We start from the raw sequence: 20856 nt of genomic DNA on the forward strand, positions 1-20856 counted from the left end.
CTTGGTAGTACTTAAAAAAATCTTTGGTTGGTAGAATTGATCACTGTCTAAGTTTTAGGCAAGATGTGATACTTATCTTTGAGTGAAAAATATGATTGAAACTATAAAGTCATGTATGTTTTTTATGTTATTATTTGTATTTGTATTTCATTGTACTTTTTTAATTGAATCATGAGAAAGGTTAAGAACACTTTTTAATGTATCCTTTTTAACATATTCTTTTTTATTAGATGAAATTAATTGAAAATAATAAAATTTTATGAATTACACATCACATTTAATGTGTTTTTTTTTTCTGATTTTATAACTTTTAATAAATTATAATCAAATAAAAATTATGTTCCTAACACTCATCTTTGAATTATTTCAACCATCTTTTACAAAGTGTAAATAATTTTTGTTGTCATGGATAAGATAAGATGAATGTTCTCCAATTCATTGATCAAAACTAATTTTACTTATCCAAAAGAATTTAACTAGTGTGTATGAATTAATTCCAGCATAATATGGCTATAAATGTCTGGGCCGAATGAAGGGCCAGCCCAAATCCTTGGTAGCTGCTGCACCAGTTCCTTCCAACTCAACAAAATACTTTTTATATTCTATTCGGCTACCTCGCTCGCTCCTTCTCTGTTCTCTCTCATCTCATCGGATCGATCAAGCATCAGGTTTTCCTCTGCGCTTTCCGAAGCTCCTTAACTATCTATCCTCGTTCAACTATCGATCCTACCAAATCCTTCTATTGCTTCAAAATTTACTTGTATCTTGTTCAACTGCCACTTGTTTTCGCTTTAATTGAAGGATGATAGCCACGTCTGTTACAGTTCCCTGGGTCTTCGTTAGGGTTTCCTCAATTGCGTCTCTTTTTCTTCTAATTTTGATTCCGCTCATCCAGTTTCGCAAGTTTTGTGGATAATGCTTTTAATTAACTAATTGTTTCGTATTACATCATTCTCGCTTTGTGAAAGTTACTTATATGCACTTCATTATAAAGGTTTTTTCTTCCGTATTCGGAATTTATTCCATTGCCAATTTTTATGGTCGGCTGCTTATCTTTGTTATTTGACGCATATGGTTGTTTACTCTTACAGGGAGCTTTGAGGGTTGATTCTCTGGTGTAGTAGCAATCAGCACAATAGAAAATGGTATGCTTCTGAAAATGTTTGCACTATTATTATTATTATTTTTTTGTTTCCTGATGTTGTTTTTATCGTTGATAGTGCAAATATTTTGCAAATATCATAATACAATGTGAAAGCAAGATACTTTTTTTTGTTAGGCTGAATTAATCATTTGATCCCTATACCTGCCCCAACTTTTTGTTTTAGTCCCTGTACCTAAAAATTGTACTTTTTACTCCTTTTACAAACAATTTTTTTATGTTTTAGTTCCTCTTGTTAGTTTTTTCAGTGTTATTAATGGTGGATGGCAGAAAGCTGAAATTCTGCCATATAAACATGCCATGGAGGACTTCCCTTCAATAATTGCCTATGGAGGTTTGCAAAAACCTGCCATGCCATTTTGCCATGGTGCCGCCATGACTGCTATTTAACAACACTTGTTTTTTGGCTTTGTAATTTGTAAAACTGCCACCAAATGGAGGCATGAGGACTAAAACATAAATTGTTCGGATAGGAACTAAATCATACAGTTTTTAGGTATAAAGACCAAAACGAAAAGTTGGTGTAGTTTTAAGGACCAAATGATTAATTAAACCTTTTTGTTATTATTAGTGAAAGCGTAAAATAGTAACACAAAACCATAAACCAAATATCTACTACTCTTTTGTTGTTTAGTTCCGATTAATAATTTATATTTCAGCTCCTTTGTCTTTCCTAGAATTATTTTTTCTTGAATCATCTCTATTATTTTACTTCCCCCCTTTCTAACATGTTAATCAATTAATTTATTATGCAATATTGATGCCATGATGATGATGATATGTACATTTGTCACAGTTTTTTGACGGATATGGATATCATGGGACATCATTTGAGCAGATATATCGATGCTACCCAGCTTCCTTTATTGAAAAGGTTCACATTCTTTCCATGTATTCATTGCTAATCTTGTGTAGCTACATCGATCATAGAATGATAAAAAGTTTTGACCTTTAATTTCCATTTTGTGGTCATAATCCACTGTTAAATGTAATTGCATTGCTTCTAACAAGCTAAAATTAGTCATGGCTCATATGGTTGGAAATGTAGAATGTTGAAGCATGAAATATCAAATCTAAAGAAAGGAACTAAAGATACTCAATTAAAGTGACCTTAATGTATTGTGTTTAATGTGTGAGAGTTATGACACTCTTAAATTGAAACCAAATATTTCGTAAAATAATCTAACCTTTTTTGTCTTTCTATTTTTTCATTCTTAATACTGCAGCCCCAAATCGAAAGTGGTGACAAAAGTAAGTTTCCATGTCTGTACCAGTTCTTGTTTTTAGAATATAATTTTCTATTTGCCCCTGTCTGATGTCAAAATTAAATTCTTGTTGTTCTTCAGTTATCATGCCTCCATCAGCCCTTGACCGTCTAGGTTAGTTTTGTCATGGTTGAACTGTTTTTTATTTTGCTTACTTTTATTCCAGGCGAATATATATCTTGAGTTTTCAAATTCTAACATCAGTTTAATTTGCAGCATCTCTGCATATTGATTACCCAATGTTGTTTGAACTCCGTAATGATGCTGCCGAGCGGGTTTCTCATTGTGGGGTTCTGGAGTTCATTGCTGAGGAAGGCATGATATACATGCCATACTGGGTAGGCATTCAAAAGTAATTGTTTGTGAATATAGGTGTAAGCTTGTTTCACTAATATGGTTCTGCTTTGAGTTTTTAGTTTTTTTAATTGATGCTGTTTTCATATACAGATGATGGAGAACATGCTTTTACAAGAGGGGGACATTGTCAAAGTGAAAAATGTGACACTTCCAAAGGGGACATATGTTAAGTTACAGCCCCACACAAAAGACTTTTTGGATATTTCCAATCCAAAAGCTATGTGAGTTGACATTTATTAAGTTTAGTTTGATAAAGCTATGATATTTACCTACCAATGAGTTTCTCTTGTAAAAGTGCAATTCTGTCACTCAAATATGTTTCTCCTTCTGAATTTTAAATACGTATCATCTTATACCATCTTTCCAGGATATTCACGCTGTTTGATGTTATTTCAATTACACACACACATATTCTAACTTCAGTGGTTTATGGTATTTGGCACATACTGGTTTTTGGGCTTCGTTTTTTGTATGTGTTCCTTAATACATGATAATGTGGTATACAATCTTAGAAGTGTGTAAACTAATTATTCCATATAACTATATTTGATATGTTCAGAGCTAAATTCAGCATATGAATTCCTTGTCCAGATGTGGACTGTGGATGTGGGGATCCTCTGTTAGCTTGGTTCTGTATTTACTTTCGCACACTGACTTCAGTTAGATCTTCATTTAGATATTTGATTGTACTTTTTTATGCAGCTTAGAAACAACATTGAGGAATTTTTCCTGCTTGACTACTGGAGATAGCATTATGGTGGCTTACAACAACAAGAAATATTACATAGATATTATAGAAACTAAGCCTGACACTGCCATAAGCATAATTGAGACTGACTGTGAGGTGGACTTTGCTCCTCCCTTGGATTACAAGGAACCTGAAAAACCCACTGCACCCCTTTCTGCTGGGAAGGCAGCAGTGGCTGGTATGCACTTGACTTACTGATTTTTGTCATAGATGTCTCTTTTCTCTGTCTGGTCGGATCTCTCTCTCTCTCTCTCTCTCTCTCTCTCTCTCTCTCTCTGTACGGCTTCTGACCATATATATCTGCAAGTTGATTGATTCATTTGCATTACTTTTATTTTTAAATGATTGGTGTTGGTGACTACAACATTCATGTTTCTGTTTAGTTGACGATGATTGGTTCACTATCCTTTCTTTTTTAATTGGGATGTGTACAATATTCAATCAATGAGAGGGTTATACTTGTTTTTATAAATACGAGTTGATTCTGATGGAGTTGTTTCATGGTATTGCAGCAAAAGGAATATGTATTTTTTTTTTAACTTTGGAATGTGGAAAATGTAAACATCCGAAAATATCATTTGGTCATTGAACTTTTACTGGTATTTAAAGAAAACCATTACTGTTATTTAAAGATTTTACTGTAAGTGTTATATAAGTTAAAGGTAGTGTGTACACTGCAGTGATACTCCTCTAGACCATATTATTCTGAAGACTCACAACTCTTGTTCCTCCTCACAGCTGAGGTGATCCCTGCTGAAGATGAGCCCAAGTTCAACCCATTTTCTGGAACTGGGAGACGCTTGGATGGAAAACCTTTGAATTATCAGCCTCCTCCAGTTTCCTCTTCAGGGTCTAAGGACCAGAAACCTGATGTTGTCAATTTGCAGTCTTCTACAGCTTCTAGTTCACAAAGTAATGCTCGTCAATCTCAGGGCAAGCTTGTGTTTGGGTCAAATGCTAACCGTACTAAAGAGACAGGAAAGGTAATTTGCTGCTAATATTTCAAATCACATGTTTATCGTTTATCTCGGGATTCTACTCCTTTCGGTAAGTGATAGACTGCTAAGTTTTACATCTTTCATCTCATCTGCAGGCGAAAGAGTCAAAACCAGAGCCACCTAAAGAGAAAGAAGAGCCGAAATTTCAACCTTTTTCAGGGAAGAAGTATTCTTTACGGGGTTAAATTAAAATGGCCTTTTACTTTTAAAGCAAGTTACTTTGTTGATCTATGCATGGATCGATGTCTATTGCAAAAACTTTTATTTATTTATTGTATTATAAGCAGTAGATAGACCAGTAGATGCCACAGAAAATACCTTTGATTACTTGTGAACGAAGCTCTTGACGAGGGTTGCAATCGTGTCTGAATGGTAACATGCTGTGTATAGTGTTTTTGTTTTTGTTTTTAAAAACCATTTTATAGAGCAGCTTTTTAAAATAATAAGAATGAGAAAGATGAGACGAAGTAAGGAAAAACATGAAATATTCAAAGTAGAAAATTAAGACAACTTAATGATGATTTAGTTTTTTTTTTTTTTTTAATTTTAAAATTGAACAGGAGTGTTGCTTTTGAAAAGATATTTTTTAAAATTATTAAAAGAGAATTAGTTTTTAAAATCAGAAGACAGTTTTCAAGCATAGGAAATAAACAAGTTCTATGTAACAAAAAAAAGCTCTAAATGCTAACGAGCTTTATTATTAACAGTATTTAGTAATCAGTATCTTGTGTGTGAATTGTTAAGCTCTAAACAAAGTCTATATTCTAATTATACATTTAACTTTTTCTTTCGGAATATGAGAATTGTGTACAATTTAAAAGTTATTCGTAAATAAAAGACGTTGAGTTTATTTTTATAAATGGGTACGAATTATTAATTCAATGTGCACGAACAATGATTTTTCTTTCATAAACTTGATTATTTTTAATCATGCCATCATAGTTATTCTCCTTTTTGTTAATGTAACTATTACTATTATTACTACCAATGTTGTCTCATTTATTTTTAATTAAACCATCATAAATAGTGGTCACTTTTATTATTGCTATATTTTTTCAGAGGGTTACTATTGCTATTGTTAATAAAACTATTATTTTTAGGTCTAATTGCATTTTTAATGTGGTTCTGGTTCCTAAGTCTCAATTGTGTCAAGTGAGTTTCTTAAGTTTTTTTTTTCATTTTTTGTAAAAATGATTTTTTTTTTCATATCTTTCATTTATAATTAGTTTCCTCTATTTTAATTTTATCTAATGTTTAACCGAATTAGTTAATGTGACGAATTGGGCATAATATGACAGTAAGTAACTGTACCAGAAAAAAAATATGAATGATAAAAATCGAAGGATTAAATTGACGTAATTCGCACTTAAAAAAAGTTGACGTAATTGAAATTAGAAAAACTAAAACTATACAATTATAATATTTGAAGGGATTAAAAATGTTGTTAATTTTTTTCTATTTTCCTATTGTTATTCCGCTTACTGTCAGCGACTACTGTTTTTACAAATCATCATTATCGTAATTTCTTGAAAATATCTTATTTGAAACAAACATAAAAATAACTTCATTTGAAATAGACATATTTTTTAAAAAAAGACACTATGATTAAAATTTAAGAAAACTTCTACGAAAATTTATTTTTATGAATTTTGGAATAAAGTTTTCCTTCACGTATGTTGTAGTAATTGTTAAACTCAAATTTAATTTGTAAAGTTGTTGTCATGCGAAAAAATAAAATACGTTGCAAATCTTTCTAGTATGATAACAATATACAGGTGTGATTATTGCCTTGTTTTGCTTTAAAAACGATACATCTGAAATCTAAAGCTATGCTGAGTTCCTTGAATTGAAAAGAAGTTGACATCCTTATTTCATGTAAGCTTCTACATATAAGCTGTTTTCAGATTTCAATTAATTGACTATGAAAATTCATCAAAATATTCTTCAAAATTACAATAAATCATAACAAAAAATGCATCTAGATTTAAAATTAAAACAAACCCGCAAATGACTGGTAACATTCTCTCTTGTCAAACCAGGGGCATTGATCACTTGAAGAATTCACTTTGGCACAACCTCTGAAAGGAAGAAAATTAAAAGTGTCAGATCATGATAGCAACATAAAAAATCCAGAAATTGGATGAATAGAGAAAAATAAAACGGAAACAATTGCTGAAGAATTTGTGTGACAGCCTTGAGAAATTGATCATGCAGTTCTGGTCTTGTTTGGAACATCATCAGCTTCCCTGGAAGGGCATGGAGGATACCTTACGATTCATAATGATACGGATTGCATCTTTGCTTGATGATTTCAAGAGCCTTGTTGTCATTGCAAAACTGCAAGACATATCATTATCAATCGCGAGGACCCTCATAGGGAACGTTCTCCTCAGAGGGAATTTTGGCCATTGCTTACTAATAAGTTAGGAACTCAACACTCAAGACTACTGCAATTCTCATATATTGACTAATTCAGAGGCAACAGGCTTATATAAACTTATAAGTGCCGAATTACAATTTTTATATTTTATACCCTATTTACTCTTTAAATATTTATTCAATTCAATATCCTTGTTATCTTTACACACATATATAACGAACACGGATAAGGTCTTGATTTTTTTTTTTCAAATTATAATCAAGTAATTAAATATGTTTTGCAATTATCAATGAGTTCATTAATCAATGAAAAAGAGTGTATTGCTTGATAGAATATTAAAATTTTCAGCACTGGATAGAACTTTACATTAAAGCATATCGATCTTTAATTCGTTGAGTATTTATTTATATAGGATGGGAATAAATACGATAGACTAAATTTTATAAAGATGTAATTCATGCACAACAATTTATATTGCACATGAATACAAATTTTAAATAAAAATATATTAATATACAAATCATAAAAAAAAAGTTAGCCTTTGTATAAATAAAATGTGTATAAACTAAAAATAAATATTCATATTTTAAATCTTATATTGTATTGTGTAATTTTGAATAAATTTAAACATAAGTAGACAGAAATTTAAGAATCATAGATTAACTAACCTTGTAAACCTTCACCGAATTTGCAGTTTGCAGTAAATTTATAGTAAAGAACTTAGAAGATGGTAGTACGGATTGAGAGTAACATGAAACTGTGCAGGAGTGCTTGTGACATCAACACTGCTCTAGTCAATGCTATCACCCCGCCCACTTGGATTTTCTGTCAATCTTCTCTTATCATTCATTTATTACTATTTAATTAATTAACACACTAACAGTAATAAATAAATAAATCTAAATAATTGAGTCCATAATCACATTCACATCCATCCATATCCCTTCCTTCCACTAACCTCCCTCTCTCTCCAATCCATCGCTATCTCTATCTCTTTTTTGATACAAAGAAAAATAAAAAGTTTCATACTTTAGGACACCCTTTTCTGCAACTGATGATGGAAGGAAGCTGAAACAGTGAAAAACAACAACCAACCCCTGTCTTTGTTTTTTGTTTGTTGAATTGAAACTTGAGAGAGAGAAAGTGAATGAATGATGGAGGCAAAGGGTGTGCGGTTCTTAGCGTACCAATCAATATTTTCGAGCGTTGGATCTGGGGACTTTGATGGGGTGAAGAAACTGGTGGAGAAAGTGAAGAATGAAGAATGGTCATCGCTCTCTGATGTGATGTCTCTTCAGAACGATGCTGGAGAGACTGCGCTATACATCGCTGCAGAGAACAATCTGCAAGAGATTTTCAGCTTCTTGCTCAGCATGTGTGACTTCGAGGTCGTCAAGATTCGCTCCAAGAAGGCTGATATGAACGCCTTTCACGTTGCTGCCAAGCGTGGCAATCTAGGTTCCTTTTTTTTTTTTTTTTCATTTTCATGGAATAAGTTCTTCTTATGGATGTTGCTATTAATTCAGTTAAGTCAATGTTTTTATGATTCGCTTTTGGACTTGGAATATAAATACATATGATAGAATCGGAAAATCCTAAACGGTTCAACCAGAATTGCATAGCCATAGTATTTAACACCATACCCTACATGGAGAAATATTAGTGTAGCACCAATTCAGAAAAAAAGAAAATAAAAAATCGGTTGAGGTAGTTTTGACACGTACAAAGGAGGTCACCGAAAGTGCCAATCAGAAGAGTAAATTGCACAGAAGACCAAAAAGGATATTGGAGAGGGATCACATAGGAAATAATATGTTTGAAAAGTTGGATGCTTTTGTTGTTTCTTTCTTTGGATAAGGACCAACTATCAAATACCAATGCACCAAAATCATGAACGACCATGGATGTGTCTTCAGTGTTGATTTTTTCTCTTTCTAACTTGCATTCTGAATACTCGAGTCTTTTTTGATTGCCATGGACCTGATGATGACACATGTGTAAGCTTTTAGGATTGTAGATAGCTGCAGAGTGACATGTCATCATCTATAGTACTCTTGGATGCAATTTTTCTTATAATGCTTGTAGGTCAAACAATATTAGAAATCAGGGACAAGGTGAATGGAGTATTATCATGTTTCAATATTTGATTCTAAATAAGGATTTTCAATTATGATATCTTTATCATTGTCAATCCTTTTCCAGATATTGTGAGGGAGCTTTTGAATACTTGGCCTGAGGTCTGCAAGTTATGCGACTCCTCAAACACCAGTCCTCTATATTCTGCTGCAGTTCAAGACCACTTGGATGTGGTGGATGCTATCTTGGATGTCGATGTCAGTTGCATGTTCATAGTTAGGAAAAACGGCAAAACTTCACTGCACAATGCTGCTAGGTATGGTGTCCTTCGTATTGTAAAAACACTTATTGCTCGGGATCCAGGAATAGTATGCATCAAAGATAAAAAAGGTCAAACTGCCCTTCATATGGCTGTCAAAGGACAGTGTACTTCAGTGGTGGAGGAGATATTACTAGCTGATCCTTCTATATTGAATGAGCGAGATAAGAAGGGTAATACAGCTCTTCACATGGCAACAAGAAAATGCCGTTCACAGGTTAAATTCACATTCTATTGAACTGTAGCTATATTTATTCTTTTTGTTACCATATATGTGTTGGTTTCAAACTTATCTATAAGATCATAGTTTTCTGGAAGATAAACAAGTTGCCAACTTTGATGTGGGAAAATCCAAGTGGCATGCGATGATTTTAACAGAATACAAGAAATGCATGAACATCCTATATTGTTTGGCCATACAACTTGCCTATTGGGTCTTTTGTATTTAACCTCTCCTCCCGTGCACTGGGTGGCCCTCCCTTGTTAAGTGAGAGTGGGTTATTCATGTGAACCGTGAAGTTATTGTCATTATCTATGACATGTATTTTTTCAAGTCAGTATTCATGTAATTCTTGTCATAAGAACATATTATACCCTGTGAAGAAGATCTTGCTGGTTGCAGCAGCTACAGTAGTTCATTTTTTTATATGCAGTGAAGTCTTTTGAGAAGCAATTCAACTTTTTTTAATCAATTATCATTGTATAACTAGCTACTTAAGGGGTTCTGTATCTGTGACTTTTTTTTTTATCAGTACATTTTATGTTTATTAATAGTAACAGTCTAAAGCACCAGTCGGGGATCTTAGGAAATGGGTTATTTATATTTAACCTGTGGTTTAAGAAACCATACATGTGGCTTTTTTTCCCCAAACTGTCCTCATGCTATATGAGTTGAGTTTTATTTATATGCATAAATTGAATAAAATGAATGCACTTGTTTCCTTTGAGTGAGTTTTATTTTTGCTGCCTTTACTGACATGTTCTTTTTTTTCAGATAGTGAGCCTTTTGCTAAGCTATTCTGCTATGGATGTTAATGCCATCAACAAACAGCAGGAAACAGCCATGGATTTGGCAGATAAACTGCCATATGGAGATTCAGCTTTGGAAATAAAGGAAGCCCTTGCAGAATATGGTGCTAAGCATGCCAGGTATGTTGGCAAAGAAGATGAAGCAATGGAACTCAAAAGAACTGTTAGTGATATAAAGCATGAGGTGCAGTCGCAACTTATACAAAATGAAACAACGCGCCGACGGGTTTCTGGTATTGCCAAGGAGTTGAAGAAACTTCATAGGGAAGCAGTTCAAAACACCATTAATTCGGTCACAGTGGTTGCTGTCCTTTTTGCTTCAATAGCATTCTTGGCCATCTTCAATTTGCCGGGTCAATATATAACGGAAGAAGGACAAGAGATTGGGAAAGCTAATATAGCCGATCATGTTAGTTTCCAGGTCTTCTGCCTTCTGAACTCTACATCTCTATTCATTTCTCTTGCAGTTGTTGTAGTTCAAATTACTTTGGTAGCCTGGGACACAAGGGCTCAAAAGCAGATTGTGTCAGTGGTTAACAAGTTGATGTGGGCTGCATGTGCTTGCACTTGTGGTGCTTTTCTAGCAATAGCTTTTGAGGTTGTTGGAAAGAAAACATGGATGGCTATCACCATAACCCTTTTGGGGGTACCTATTCTAGTTGGCACTCTAGCGAGCATGTGCTACTTCGTTTTTCGACAACATTTTGGCATTTTCCGCAGTGATTCCCAGAGGCGCATCAAGAGAACAAGTGGAAGCAAATCTTTCTCATGGTCTTACTCTGCAAATATATCAGATTTGGATGAATACAATTCTGACATTGAGAAGATCTATGCCCTGTGAGTCAAGAATCATGTTACCACACAACAGAAGAGCAATGTTTCAACCTTTTAACTGAAACTGTTATACCACTGCTAAGTGATAATGTTAGCTCACCGGGATTTCATCATTCATCTTGAGTTTTCAGTTTTTGGTTTCAGGCTGTACTACTAGGCAATTCGGTTGGATTTGCATTTGCTAGTATGTGATTATAGTTCATAACCAACACTTGTAGATTTATGTATATGTAATTAAAATAATATGAAAGGGAAGTCCACTACTTAAGTCTGATATTGGAATGAGCATTTTCATTACAATACGAAATTGAATTTTCAGATCCCTCTAAACTTCCATCTGCATTATATTTCACCGTGCAAGAACTAGAGCTTCCTCTCTTAAAAGTGACGCGCGACTAAAGGTCATACGAGTCTATTTCAATCTCTAAAATCACAACTAGCATACAATTGGTGGTTGCTTGAGCTTTATTAATAGAAGCTAAAACCAAAGCTTTATGACTAAAAAACAAAGGGTGTTGACATTAATTACTCTAAGTCCGTATATTATCATCGAATTGATTCAATTTATTTTGTTATTACGCTTATAATACTAAAATTTGGAATTCAAATTCAACACTTTTCGAATAATATACCAAATTTTGATCCAATTTATACAGGCAATCGCATTGTCCTGAAATAATGAAATCAAACCAAATACAAAATAAATCTTGTGGTACGTCAACTCAAACACTAAGCAGCTAATTCCTTATTATTATATTATTATATATATGGCAGCACATGACATGATAAACAAAAAGCAAATTTTCTAAATAAAATATGCCCTCTAACCCACATGGTTTACAACAAAAACAACAGAACCACGTGGGCATGTATCTCGTTTACAAGCTCAAAAGAATAGCCCAGCAACGCCCAAGCTTTATGCATATTCATGATTCCTTCACCACCCCAACCTTCTATGATATGATTTACAATTTTACAAATCAATATCCCATCCCATAAATTGGGTTCAGTAATAAGATTTGACTCAATATGGGCAATAAACAACATTCTAGCTACCCAGCGCTCTTTTAGATGATCTTGATGTAGCAACAACATTAACCTCACTCAACTGAGGTCGCTTTAGTACTTCCTGTCTCTGTGCCTCCTGCATTTTAAAAGAAATCGCAACTCATGACTTGCAAAATAAGGTTTGTTAAATAATCATAAAACAGAAACAGTTGCCCAATCTCTATACTTCATGCTTAAGGTCATGTCTGGATAAACTTCTCCATAAACACTTACGAGACAAGGAAAAAACAAAAGGTAAAATGAATTGAATTTTTCTCATAAGTTAAAATCAATTTATGCATCTCATTTTTTAGATAAGTAAATAATAGAGCTTCTACAAAAGTTAAGGATTTAAGTTAATTTTAACTTAAGGAGAAAATTCGTCTTAGTTTCTTATTTTTTTCTCCTATGAATGTTTAGAGAAATTTATCTAAACAGGGTCTAAAAGTATGAGGAGGAGGAATTTTTGCGTGACTGTGCCTGGGTTTTCAAATGCACACGATGCTGGTGCTGCATTTGCTGAAATTGTTGTAGCCTTGCAGCAAAATTTATCCCATTGTGTGAGTTCCCACCATCCATAGCTATGTCACCGTCCTCACTGATTTGAGATCCACCAGACATGTGATGGAGAAATTGATAGGGATTTCCTGAGGATGTCTTCTTCAATTGCTCACCATTGAAGGAATACGATGGCACAGCCTTCAAACGAGTTTTGAGAATCTTGAAGGCAGCACTTTGCTGCATAATGGTATGAAATGAAGTGTCAATATAAACCGCAAAACATATGTACGGTCAAGATTATGAGAGTTGATACATTCAAAAATTAATTAGACGCATTAGTTTACACAACCAATGAAAGCATGCTCTCTCTTATCTCACAGTAGTAAATAGCTAGATTAATATGATAGAAATATGAATTATATGATAAATAGTTTTATTGAAAATGTTAAGATGTACACCAGTAAACATGGTGATACAAAGCAATATGCCGTTCCTAAATGCTAAAGTAAAGAAAGAGTTGAAATAATGTTAAAGTCTAGGAATTCGCCTCCTATAAAGGATGCTTGAACTTTGAACACAGTCACGGGCAGAAGGGATGGGATGGCTCAGAAGTTTTTTTTTTTTAATGATAAAAAGAAATTGTATAAGTTGCACAGACCTGAGGAAGCAACATCAGAAGACCATATAATGCTTTGAATAACCATGTATATCTTCCAGGTTCAAGAAGCTGCAAAATTAAATAATCATTCAACACATTTCCCTTGCAAGTGGATGCATTCATTGGTGGAATAAATTATCTCTTGAATAATAGGTAGTGTCATTAAATATAACTACCACTTAAACCATTAAATTCTGAGTATTTCTGAAATAAAATTAAAACTTTGAGACATTATTAATTAAAATTAACTTAACTATTTTCGTTGGTCTAGATGAATTAGTTATTTGTTCCATATGTATAACATTGGAGATAGTACTATGAGGATCAAGCATATGCATTGTAGGTTGAGAATAACAAAATAATGCTTCATTATGATGGATATTGAAAGCTACAATAAAACGCAGCAACCAGCTATTTTTTTCCACCTAAAATAAATAGAAATATTTCTTGAATAGCTTTTTTTTCTGCACCAAAAAATCAGCTTTTCAAATTGTAACATATTAATAAATAATAAATATACCCATTATTCTTTTTCTTTTAATAAAAAAGAAACACCAGCGGAAGGATGTCATATGACATACCCCCAAATTACTTTACAAGGAAGGATGCAAATGAATGATACAAGTCTGTCTAGGATATGACTCATACTATAAATAGTTCAAAATTTTATTTTATTAGAATAAATGTTAGGGGGAAAAAGAAAGAAAATAAATGATGGCATCTGAAATCTGCTCGTCATGAGATTAAATTTCTATACTCTTTGAGGTTTCATCCAAACAGGAACAATTAATTTTGGTATGCGGCAAGACAAATGAAAATTGAAACAGGACATACAAATCAAAATAGCAGCAGTTTAGCAAGGAAAAAGAAACAAAAAGATTGTCAACCTTTTGCCTTAATCATCAGAAACATAAAACCGTATTTGAAAAATATATTCTATTACAAGATTGTAAGATGTGAAGATAATTCAATTAAGCACCTGCAATCTTAGATAAGCAAAGATCGGAGTTTCCAGCAAGCGAATCAATTTATCCAGCTGGATTAAGAATTTGACATTAATATCCTCCTCAACCAGAGATTGAATCACAGCACTCGCATGTCGGTAAGTCTGTTGAGGAAGATAATTCATGTTATAGAAGAGGGGACACACAATCCAAATAAAGCTAAGCCATTATGCACAAATACACTTTGAAGTAAAAAAATATGTGTTTGTGTGTCTGAGTGCACAACTTCGAGAGTTAAACATAGAACCAATAATAATCAAAGCCAATTTATAGATACCTACCTGAGCTAATAAGCACAGACTTATAATTGCCATTGGAGAATGGCACCACGAGGCATACAAAGAAACATATAAATCCTTCCCGGCAGGATTTACCAGTGATTGCTTCAAAAGATCTCGAATCTCAGATAGTTCCAACGATGTAAGTAAGATCAAATTCAAAGCCTGTAATTTAAAAAAAGGGGGAGGGGGGGGATCAAATGCAAATGAATGTCACTTCAGGTCCTGCTCTTGAAAAAGTAAAAAAAATATAACAGAGCATAAAGTTAAACAGAAGTGTTATACAATGGTCAACTTCTCAACAGTTCCATAAAACTCCCTGCCAGTTCATTTCCCCTAGTCATACTTGGCCTCAACACCAATCTTATAGTAAATGAATATTGTCAACTTCTATCGAATATTACACTAATGGACAATAATGAATTTCAAGAAGCAAAAAATTAATAATTAAAACCATAATGCTTAAAACCGAAGCAAAAAATATTGTAACAACCAGATCCTGTGATTCTTGTGATTATTCTATTAAGTTTTAAATAGATCATGCAATCATTGAAAATCAAACATCTTCAACAATCCTTTCTAAGAGATGCATTAATGTGATTGTACCTGAAATTTAAATACAAGCCCACATTAATCATTTGAAGGAGGATTAAGCTTCTGTCACTTTTCCTTTTCAGATTTCAAAAATCGGATCTCACAAACGGTTATACTGAATCAAAATTTTCAAAAAAATCTGAAGGGATAATAGCTTGTTAAAATATAGTCACACCATAAATAGTCTTTTAATTTAGAAAGTAGAGCATACTGATAAAAGCCTATTAAGAAACATTTAAGCAAAATATATAAGTGCACTTAATACAGTCAAAGGGTTACTCGACACTATTAGGTATTGCAAAAATATTGATTTCCCAACAGTATTAAATATTAAAAATCAATGTGAAAGCCAGGTATACGCATATTATTCAACAAGTTTTTTATAGAGCAGCCCAAAAGTTCAACGGAAAAATACAAAGATAGCTATCAATAGAATAATAGTTCAAAATAACATAAAAACCAGTTAATCCTGCCCATAAATACAAGCAAATAAAATGTAATAAGTACAAGCTTCATGCAAGTGTTTCATTAGATTTTTTTATTTTTATGGTGAAGTGGGACATAGACAGTGAACAATACAGATCAGGAGTATATAGCAGCTCCTTATTAAGCTCTAAAAAAAGTCACAACCAACCTGAACCATTATTGATGCAAAATCCAAGTCCGATTCCCCTTCCAGTATTGTAGAAAGTTCACGGTAGACTCTCTCAGCATTCAAAAGCACACAAAGTCGACGAATTATCAAAGGACCACGCCTACAATGTTATAAATTAAAATCAATAATTAAGAAAGTGGAAGTTAGTTGTAAAAACTAAAAACATACTTTAGCAAAACCATATAGGACTAGTTTGTTTAAACTTTAAAAAAAGGATTCTTAAAAAGTGATTTTCTAATAAGCAAACAGGAGTTGCTTATTAAAAAAAAGCACGAAACTACATTTTAAAAAAAAAGTTTAGACAAACACAAAACAAGCAGAAAACTGCTTATTTTATTAAAAAGTGTTTTAAAAAAAAAAAGAAGCTTAAACAAATAGGATGGAGGAAAACAGCGGCTTACTTCTCCAAAAGGGAATTGTCTACCCGGAAATTGTGCACCAGGAAGACAACAAGTTGCCGAAAGTGCTGAGAGTCTTTTGCAATGCATGCATGAACATCAAGAACTACAAGAACAACCTATTCAATAAAAAACTATAATGAATCACTGACAATTCAAGTGAGTTTCAATTTGCACAAAAGAAGTGAACAATATTGCAAATAAGGATAGGAAAAACTTCAAAAAATCATTTTTTTTTATTCTGCAATCAAGAATCAGGAGTCAAAAAGGTATCTACGAGAAGTTCATCAAGGGTGGAATTGCATAAATGCTTTTAATAGAACAAATGAAGGCAAGGTACATCTGGGGGACGGTAGACCTAAACAGAAAAAATAAATATAAAAAAAATCCATAATGGAAATAAAATTCTGATCTTTTTCAATAGCATCTGATACTACCTAATATTGTGTGATGTTTTGACCTGTAAATATAATCAAATTTCAAAGTTCACCCAATCAGTACCAAATATTCTAGTGGATGCCACAAAGTAAATTTGATGCATGAAACCTACAGACGAGTTATTGAGACAGTAATGCTCGGGCCTAAGGCCACTCGACATTCTTGCCAAACACTTAAGGATGGCGTTTGGCATTTCAACAACTGGTCACTTATTTTTTAAAATCAATTTCTAGTACACAAGGAAAAAAGGGTGGATGGAGCGCTGAATGTGAACATCCTAAGAAAATGATGAAAACAGTAACTTATCCATAAGATAAGTGAACAGATAAAACCACATTTGCACAAAGATTTTGAGAAATGAATGATTGATGAAATAGAGTTGAAAAAAAAATTATATCTGGATAACACTACCTCATCAGATGGATCTGAAAGTGCCTTGAGCAGAGTGTCAAATATGTCATTCAGAAATTGCAAAACCTGTTTTGGACATGAAGGAGATCACACAAAAGATTTTACAGAGCATTTCAGGTAAACAAAAATAGCAATCTAGTCACCTCAGTACGATAATTGTTTAAAAGGGTGGATATCCAGTGCAAAGCTTCAATTCGAGTAGCCTCCAATTCACTAGATAATTGCCTGATCAGTCAAACCATCCCAAAAATCATTCTACAGAATAATCAGTGCAACATAGAGTAGTTGGCTAAGTACAAAGGACCCTCAATCATTTCTCAATAGCTTCTACAGTGGTCAAACTACCCTAGAAAGAAAAACTACACCTCCTGGCAATGGAGAGGATTGCTCCTACATCAAACGCTTCAGCTGGATCTGCCTTGAGGGCACGTAGCTCTTCATTGGTTTCACGAGCAACCTTATATATAAGCAATAGATAATTTCAAATTTATTGATTACATGGAAGGAAGCAATGTCATTAAAAAAATCTATAAAAAAAACAGAAAGCAAAACAATAGATGAGGAAAGAATAAAAGAAAAGCTCAACAGAACCTACAACTCTAATTTTCTCTTCTTTATCTGCTATACAAGGCAAAATGGCTCCAAGAATGTCAGCATAATATGGAACAAGCTGGTCTCCACCAAGCTTGACAAACTCATTTATCTGTTAAAATGAGAACACAGACATTATTTAAATTTAAATAAAAAGTAAATGAATCACAAAGCATTTACTAATAAATTTTCTTTTGATATAGAAAGAAATTTTAGCTTTCAGGAGATGCCAACCCTAAGCATAAAGTATTATTATAAGAGCAAATAGTTTACTATCAAGTCAAAGAATTGCAGTACCACTTACCCATGTGATAGCTGTTAGCCTAGTAAATTCATCCGGAGAACCTGCCCTCTGTACCAGGATTTGAGTCATGCGACCATAATCTACAGACTTCAAGAGTACCACTGCTCGAGTCAGAAAATGACAAATGAACAAAAAACTTTGCTTTCGATCAAAGTAGTAGTTGAAAATGAAGCACAGCTCCGTTAATCAACACAAGCACAAGCTAACAGGTATATCAATCCTAAAAGATGGATTAGGGGACAGATATAAAAATGGACAATGGCTGCAATAAATTTTACTCGTACAAGTAATGAGAATCTAATGATATACAAGCAGAAATGGGGAAACCATAAAAAAAGGGATAATGGCTTCCAAAAATTTCCCAGGCAGGTAACAAGGGGAAAAAAGCAATGGCACAAAAGAAGAATCAGACAATGAAAAGTTCAAGAAGCTTTACAACTCAAAGAAAAGAGGAAAAATACATTAGTAAGAGCCTTACTGGGGAGTTTTTAATCTCTTTAAGAAACTCTGAAAGAGCTGTATCAGCTTGTTGACGTATCTCATGACTCGAATCACTCAACATATTAAACAAGCCTGAGATGTTACAGATGATTAGGTGGTAGGCTTTCATTTCATATAAAATGTTGAGAAATAAAATGACCATTCTTCAAACAATACACTTACCATCAAGAAAATCAGGAAGAAAACCCAGCATATCAATATCTGGGACACTGTCCAATACAGTAATCCATCCTACCAAAAACTGGCGGACATATGGATTCAACACATTCATGCGCTCCCTCAGCAGTGGTATGAATTCTTCAATACTAAAGATCAAAAACAAAATTGAAGGGAATGAGGCAGTGTAAGTTCAAGTGAGGAGGAATAGGTTGACTTTTACTATTTCATTTTGGTTATGAAAAGTGAAAATTGCTTCATTTAATACGAGATTGCTTCACACCTTGTGGTGTTTACACCTCTTGCCTATCGAAGCTCTGTTCAAAAATTACATTCAGAGATCTCTTTACCTAGTACCTACAAGTCTTTCGAAAATTTAAAACACTAGATACAGAGAAACAAAAAAAAAAAAAATAGACTTGAGAGAATGGTGCACCTGAACTGATCACTTTCAGTCACAATATCCTGTTCCAACAAAGCAATGTTTAATCATCAGTTGAGCTAAAGGGAACAGCAACTCAAATCATTGCTAGATCAATCCCTATTCAGCATATGTTTGCTGTGTGCACACAAAAGCTTTGTTGGACTTCAAGAAAAACCTATACCTTCACAAGCCTATCTAAGAGGTGAGCAGCACTTTGTACATTGGCATCTGAGTCAGCAGAAAGCTTGCATAAGGCATCAAAGATCTGGTTGAAGAAAATAATAAAATCCCCTCTCACAACCTGACATCAAATTGAAAAGGTGCACATTAGAGGATAGTAGACGATCAGATTAAATCTGACCATATGTCAGTAAAATCAAATCCTCACCTTTGCTATGTTATAAAGTGCTTCGCAAGCATAATAACGAACTTTGCTATCTTGGTCAGAGAACGAATTTAACACAGGGGGCACAATTTGCTGTCACGTACAATAATATATCTAGGTAAGGATAATGAAAAGCATATATATGCTTAGTCATGTTAAAATAAGCTAAACAACAAAGTGAAGGATAACATTAATGCTTGTTTCTAATAAATTCATTCCAAAAGAATAAATTTCTACAAACTGTAGACATAATTTCGTTTGCTATAATTTAACATTTTTCAGTTATATCTTGCTATAAATTAATTCTTTCGGATGGTCCTTGATCATAAAGTTGACATGTTAGAATCCATGACAAGTACAAGAAAACTGATCACTGATATAAGCTTACATAGTACCGAAATGAATTTGGCATAACTTCTCAAGATGAAGGAGTTCAACTTGTAAGCCATGACAAACAAACAAAAAAAGCAGGATTAAAAAAAAGCAAAAGTTCAAAAGTTAGTAACCCCTCACCTCAAGATGCTGAGCTGCTTCAGAAGTCAACCCAACAGTTGCAGCTGCTAATCCTATCAATCCTCCCTTCATTGATTTTTTTTAAGAAAAAAATAAATAAATTCAAGCACCATACAGCATGACCAATATATTGAAACCAAATTTTTTTATAAAAAAATACCTTCCGATGATTGGCCTGTGGTGAATAAGTAAATTCCGTAGTCAACAAATTGATCACAGCCGTTATTTTATCATGATCCCCAGCAGCAGCTAGCTGCTTCACTATCCCCTCAATCTACAGACACCAATAATCAAACACCAAAAACCCTAAAACCCCAAATTGAGCGAATTGCAAAAAGAAAATGAAAAGGGGCAGAGGACAAACATCAAGAGCAGCATTTTTGCGCTTCTCGTAGAGCTTGTCAGCAAGGTTGCGAAGCACGGCTGCCGGAATCAAAGAGAGAGCGTCGACCATGGCCACAACCAACAAGCTGGGAACTCTTTGATTGTCGAAAAGAAATTAACTTTACGAATCAAATTCGTTTTCGGATCTTTTCCTGCTCGAAACGAAACATTTTGATGTTTCTTCTTGCAGGTTTTCCCCCCCTCTCTAATTTTCTTTTTGGGGATCACAAACCAAATCGGAAATTCAATTTTCTTTTTTCGGGATAACGAGTGACGTGGAAAGCGACTTCTATTGGAAAATTTGGAATTCGGATCAATCAGATCTGATAAAATCCGCGAATTGAAACGAGAAAGCAAAGTTGAAATTGAAATTGAAATTGAATTGAAGCCTAATTTTTATTTTCCCCCAATTTTATTTAAATGAAACAAACGGAAAGTTTTGTCGA

General features: G+C 33.6%; 3 protein-coding genes and 1 long non-coding RNA gene across 7 annotated transcripts; 2 read left to right on the top strand and 2 right to left on the bottom strand.

Moving 5' to 3' along the window:
• Positions 1-549: 549 nt before the first annotated feature.
• Positions 550-4906, top strand: LOC100799569 (ubiquitin fusion degradation protein 1 homolog). Of its 4 annotated transcripts, none has more exons than XM_003525184.5 (10): positions 550-668; positions 1092-1145; positions 1959-2036; positions 2389-2413; positions 2509-2541; positions 2644-2765; positions 2875-3005; positions 3487-3710; positions 4271-4515; positions 4626-4906. In XM_003525184.5, the coding sequence occupies exons 2-10, from the start codon at positions 1143-1145 to the stop codon at positions 4713-4715; spliced, it is 951 nt and encodes a 316-aa protein (XP_003525232.1). In that variant the 5' UTR covers positions 550-668; positions 1092-1142; the 3' UTR covers positions 4716-4906. The 4 variants fall into 4 exon arrangements, with proteins under 4 accessions (XP_003525232.1, XP_040871681.1, XP_040871680.1 ...); XM_041015747.1 differs by having other exon boundaries at positions 624-838; XM_041015746.1 differs by lacking the exon at positions 550-668 and adding an exon at positions 835-854.
• A 1493-nt stretch (positions 4907-6399) lies between these two features.
• LOC121174922 (uncharacterized) lies at positions 6400-7711 on the bottom strand. Its single transcript, XR_005891637.1, has 2 exons — positions 7579-7711; positions 6400-6608 (listed from the first exon to the last, which is right to left on the bottom strand). It is a non-coding gene; the product is annotated as an uncharacterized lncRNA (long non-coding RNA).
• A 94-nt stretch (positions 7712-7805) lies between these two features.
• Positions 7806-11442, top strand: LOC100799055 (ankyrin repeat-containing protein At2g01680). The gene is made up of 3 exons (XM_003525183.5): positions 7806-8368; positions 9113-9522; positions 10300-11442. Exons 1-3 carry the CDS (start codon positions 8062-8064, stop codon positions 11173-11175), a joined length of 1593 nt encoding a protein of 530 aa, XP_003525231.1. The 5' UTR covers positions 7806-8061; the 3' UTR covers positions 11176-11442.
• Positions 11443-11954: 512 nt separating this feature from the next.
• On the bottom strand, positions 11955-20856 carry LOC100812004 (protein VAC14 homolog). Its single transcript, XM_003524312.5, has 20 exons — positions 20391-20856; positions 20187-20300; positions 20027-20092; positions 19517-19606; positions 19310-19429; positions 19141-19169; positions 18711-18853; positions 18526-18620; positions 18048-18134; positions 17748-17855; positions 17518-17609; positions 17296-17377; positions 17153-17218; positions 16307-16422; positions 15885-16005; positions 14660-14821; positions 14354-14482; positions 13375-13443; positions 12696-12953; positions 11955-12312 (listed from the first exon to the last, which is right to left on the bottom strand). Exons 1-20 carry the CDS (start codon positions 20478-20480, stop codon positions 12217-12219), a joined length of 2133 nt encoding a protein of 710 aa, XP_003524360.2. The 5' UTR covers positions 20481-20856; the 3' UTR covers positions 11955-12216.

The sequence above is a fragment of the Glycine max genome, chromosome 5, assembly GCF_000004515.6.
Source record: "Glycine max cultivar Williams 82 chromosome 5, Glycine_max_v4.0, whole genome shotgun sequence".
In the NCBI taxonomy this organism is placed as follows: domain Eukaryota; kingdom Viridiplantae; phylum Streptophyta; class Magnoliopsida; order Fabales; family Fabaceae; genus Glycine; species Glycine max.

Bases quoted from the DNA above. Each gene is read 5' to 3' on its own strand.
- LOC100812004 (XM_003524312.5), bottom strand. From the start codon at position 20,480: ATGGTCGACGCTCTCTCTTTGATTCCGGCAGCCGTGCTTCGCAACCTT. The intron at 18,135-18,525 runs GTAAGGCTCTTA...GTACTCTTGAAG, and splicing joins AAGAGATTAAAAACTCCCCA to TCTGTAGATTATGGTCGCAT. The intron at 14,822-15,884 runs GTTGGTTGTGAC...TTTAAATTACAG, and splicing joins TTGCATCAATAATGGTTCAG to GCTTTGAATTTGATCTTACT.
- LOC100799569 (XM_003525184.5), top strand. The intron at 2,766-2,874 runs GTAGGCATTCAA...TTTCATATACAG, and splicing joins TGATATACATGCCATACTGG to ATGATGGAGAACATGCTTTT. The intron at 3,711-4,270 runs GTATGCACTTGA...TCCTCCTCACAG, and splicing joins TGGGAAGGCAGCAGTGGCTG to CTGAGGTGATCCCTGCTGAA.
- LOC100799055 (XM_003525183.5), top strand. From the start codon at position 8,062: ATGATGGAGGCAAAGGGTGTGCGGTTCTTAGCGTACCAATCAATATTT. The intron at 8,369-9,112 runs GTTCCTTTTTTT...ATCCTTTTCCAG, and splicing joins TGCCAAGCGTGGCAATCTAG to ATATTGTGAGGGAGCTTTTG. The intron at 9,523-10,299 runs GTTAAATTCACA...CTTTTTTTTCAG, and splicing joins CAAGAAAATGCCGTTCACAG to ATAGTGAGCCTTTTGCTAAG.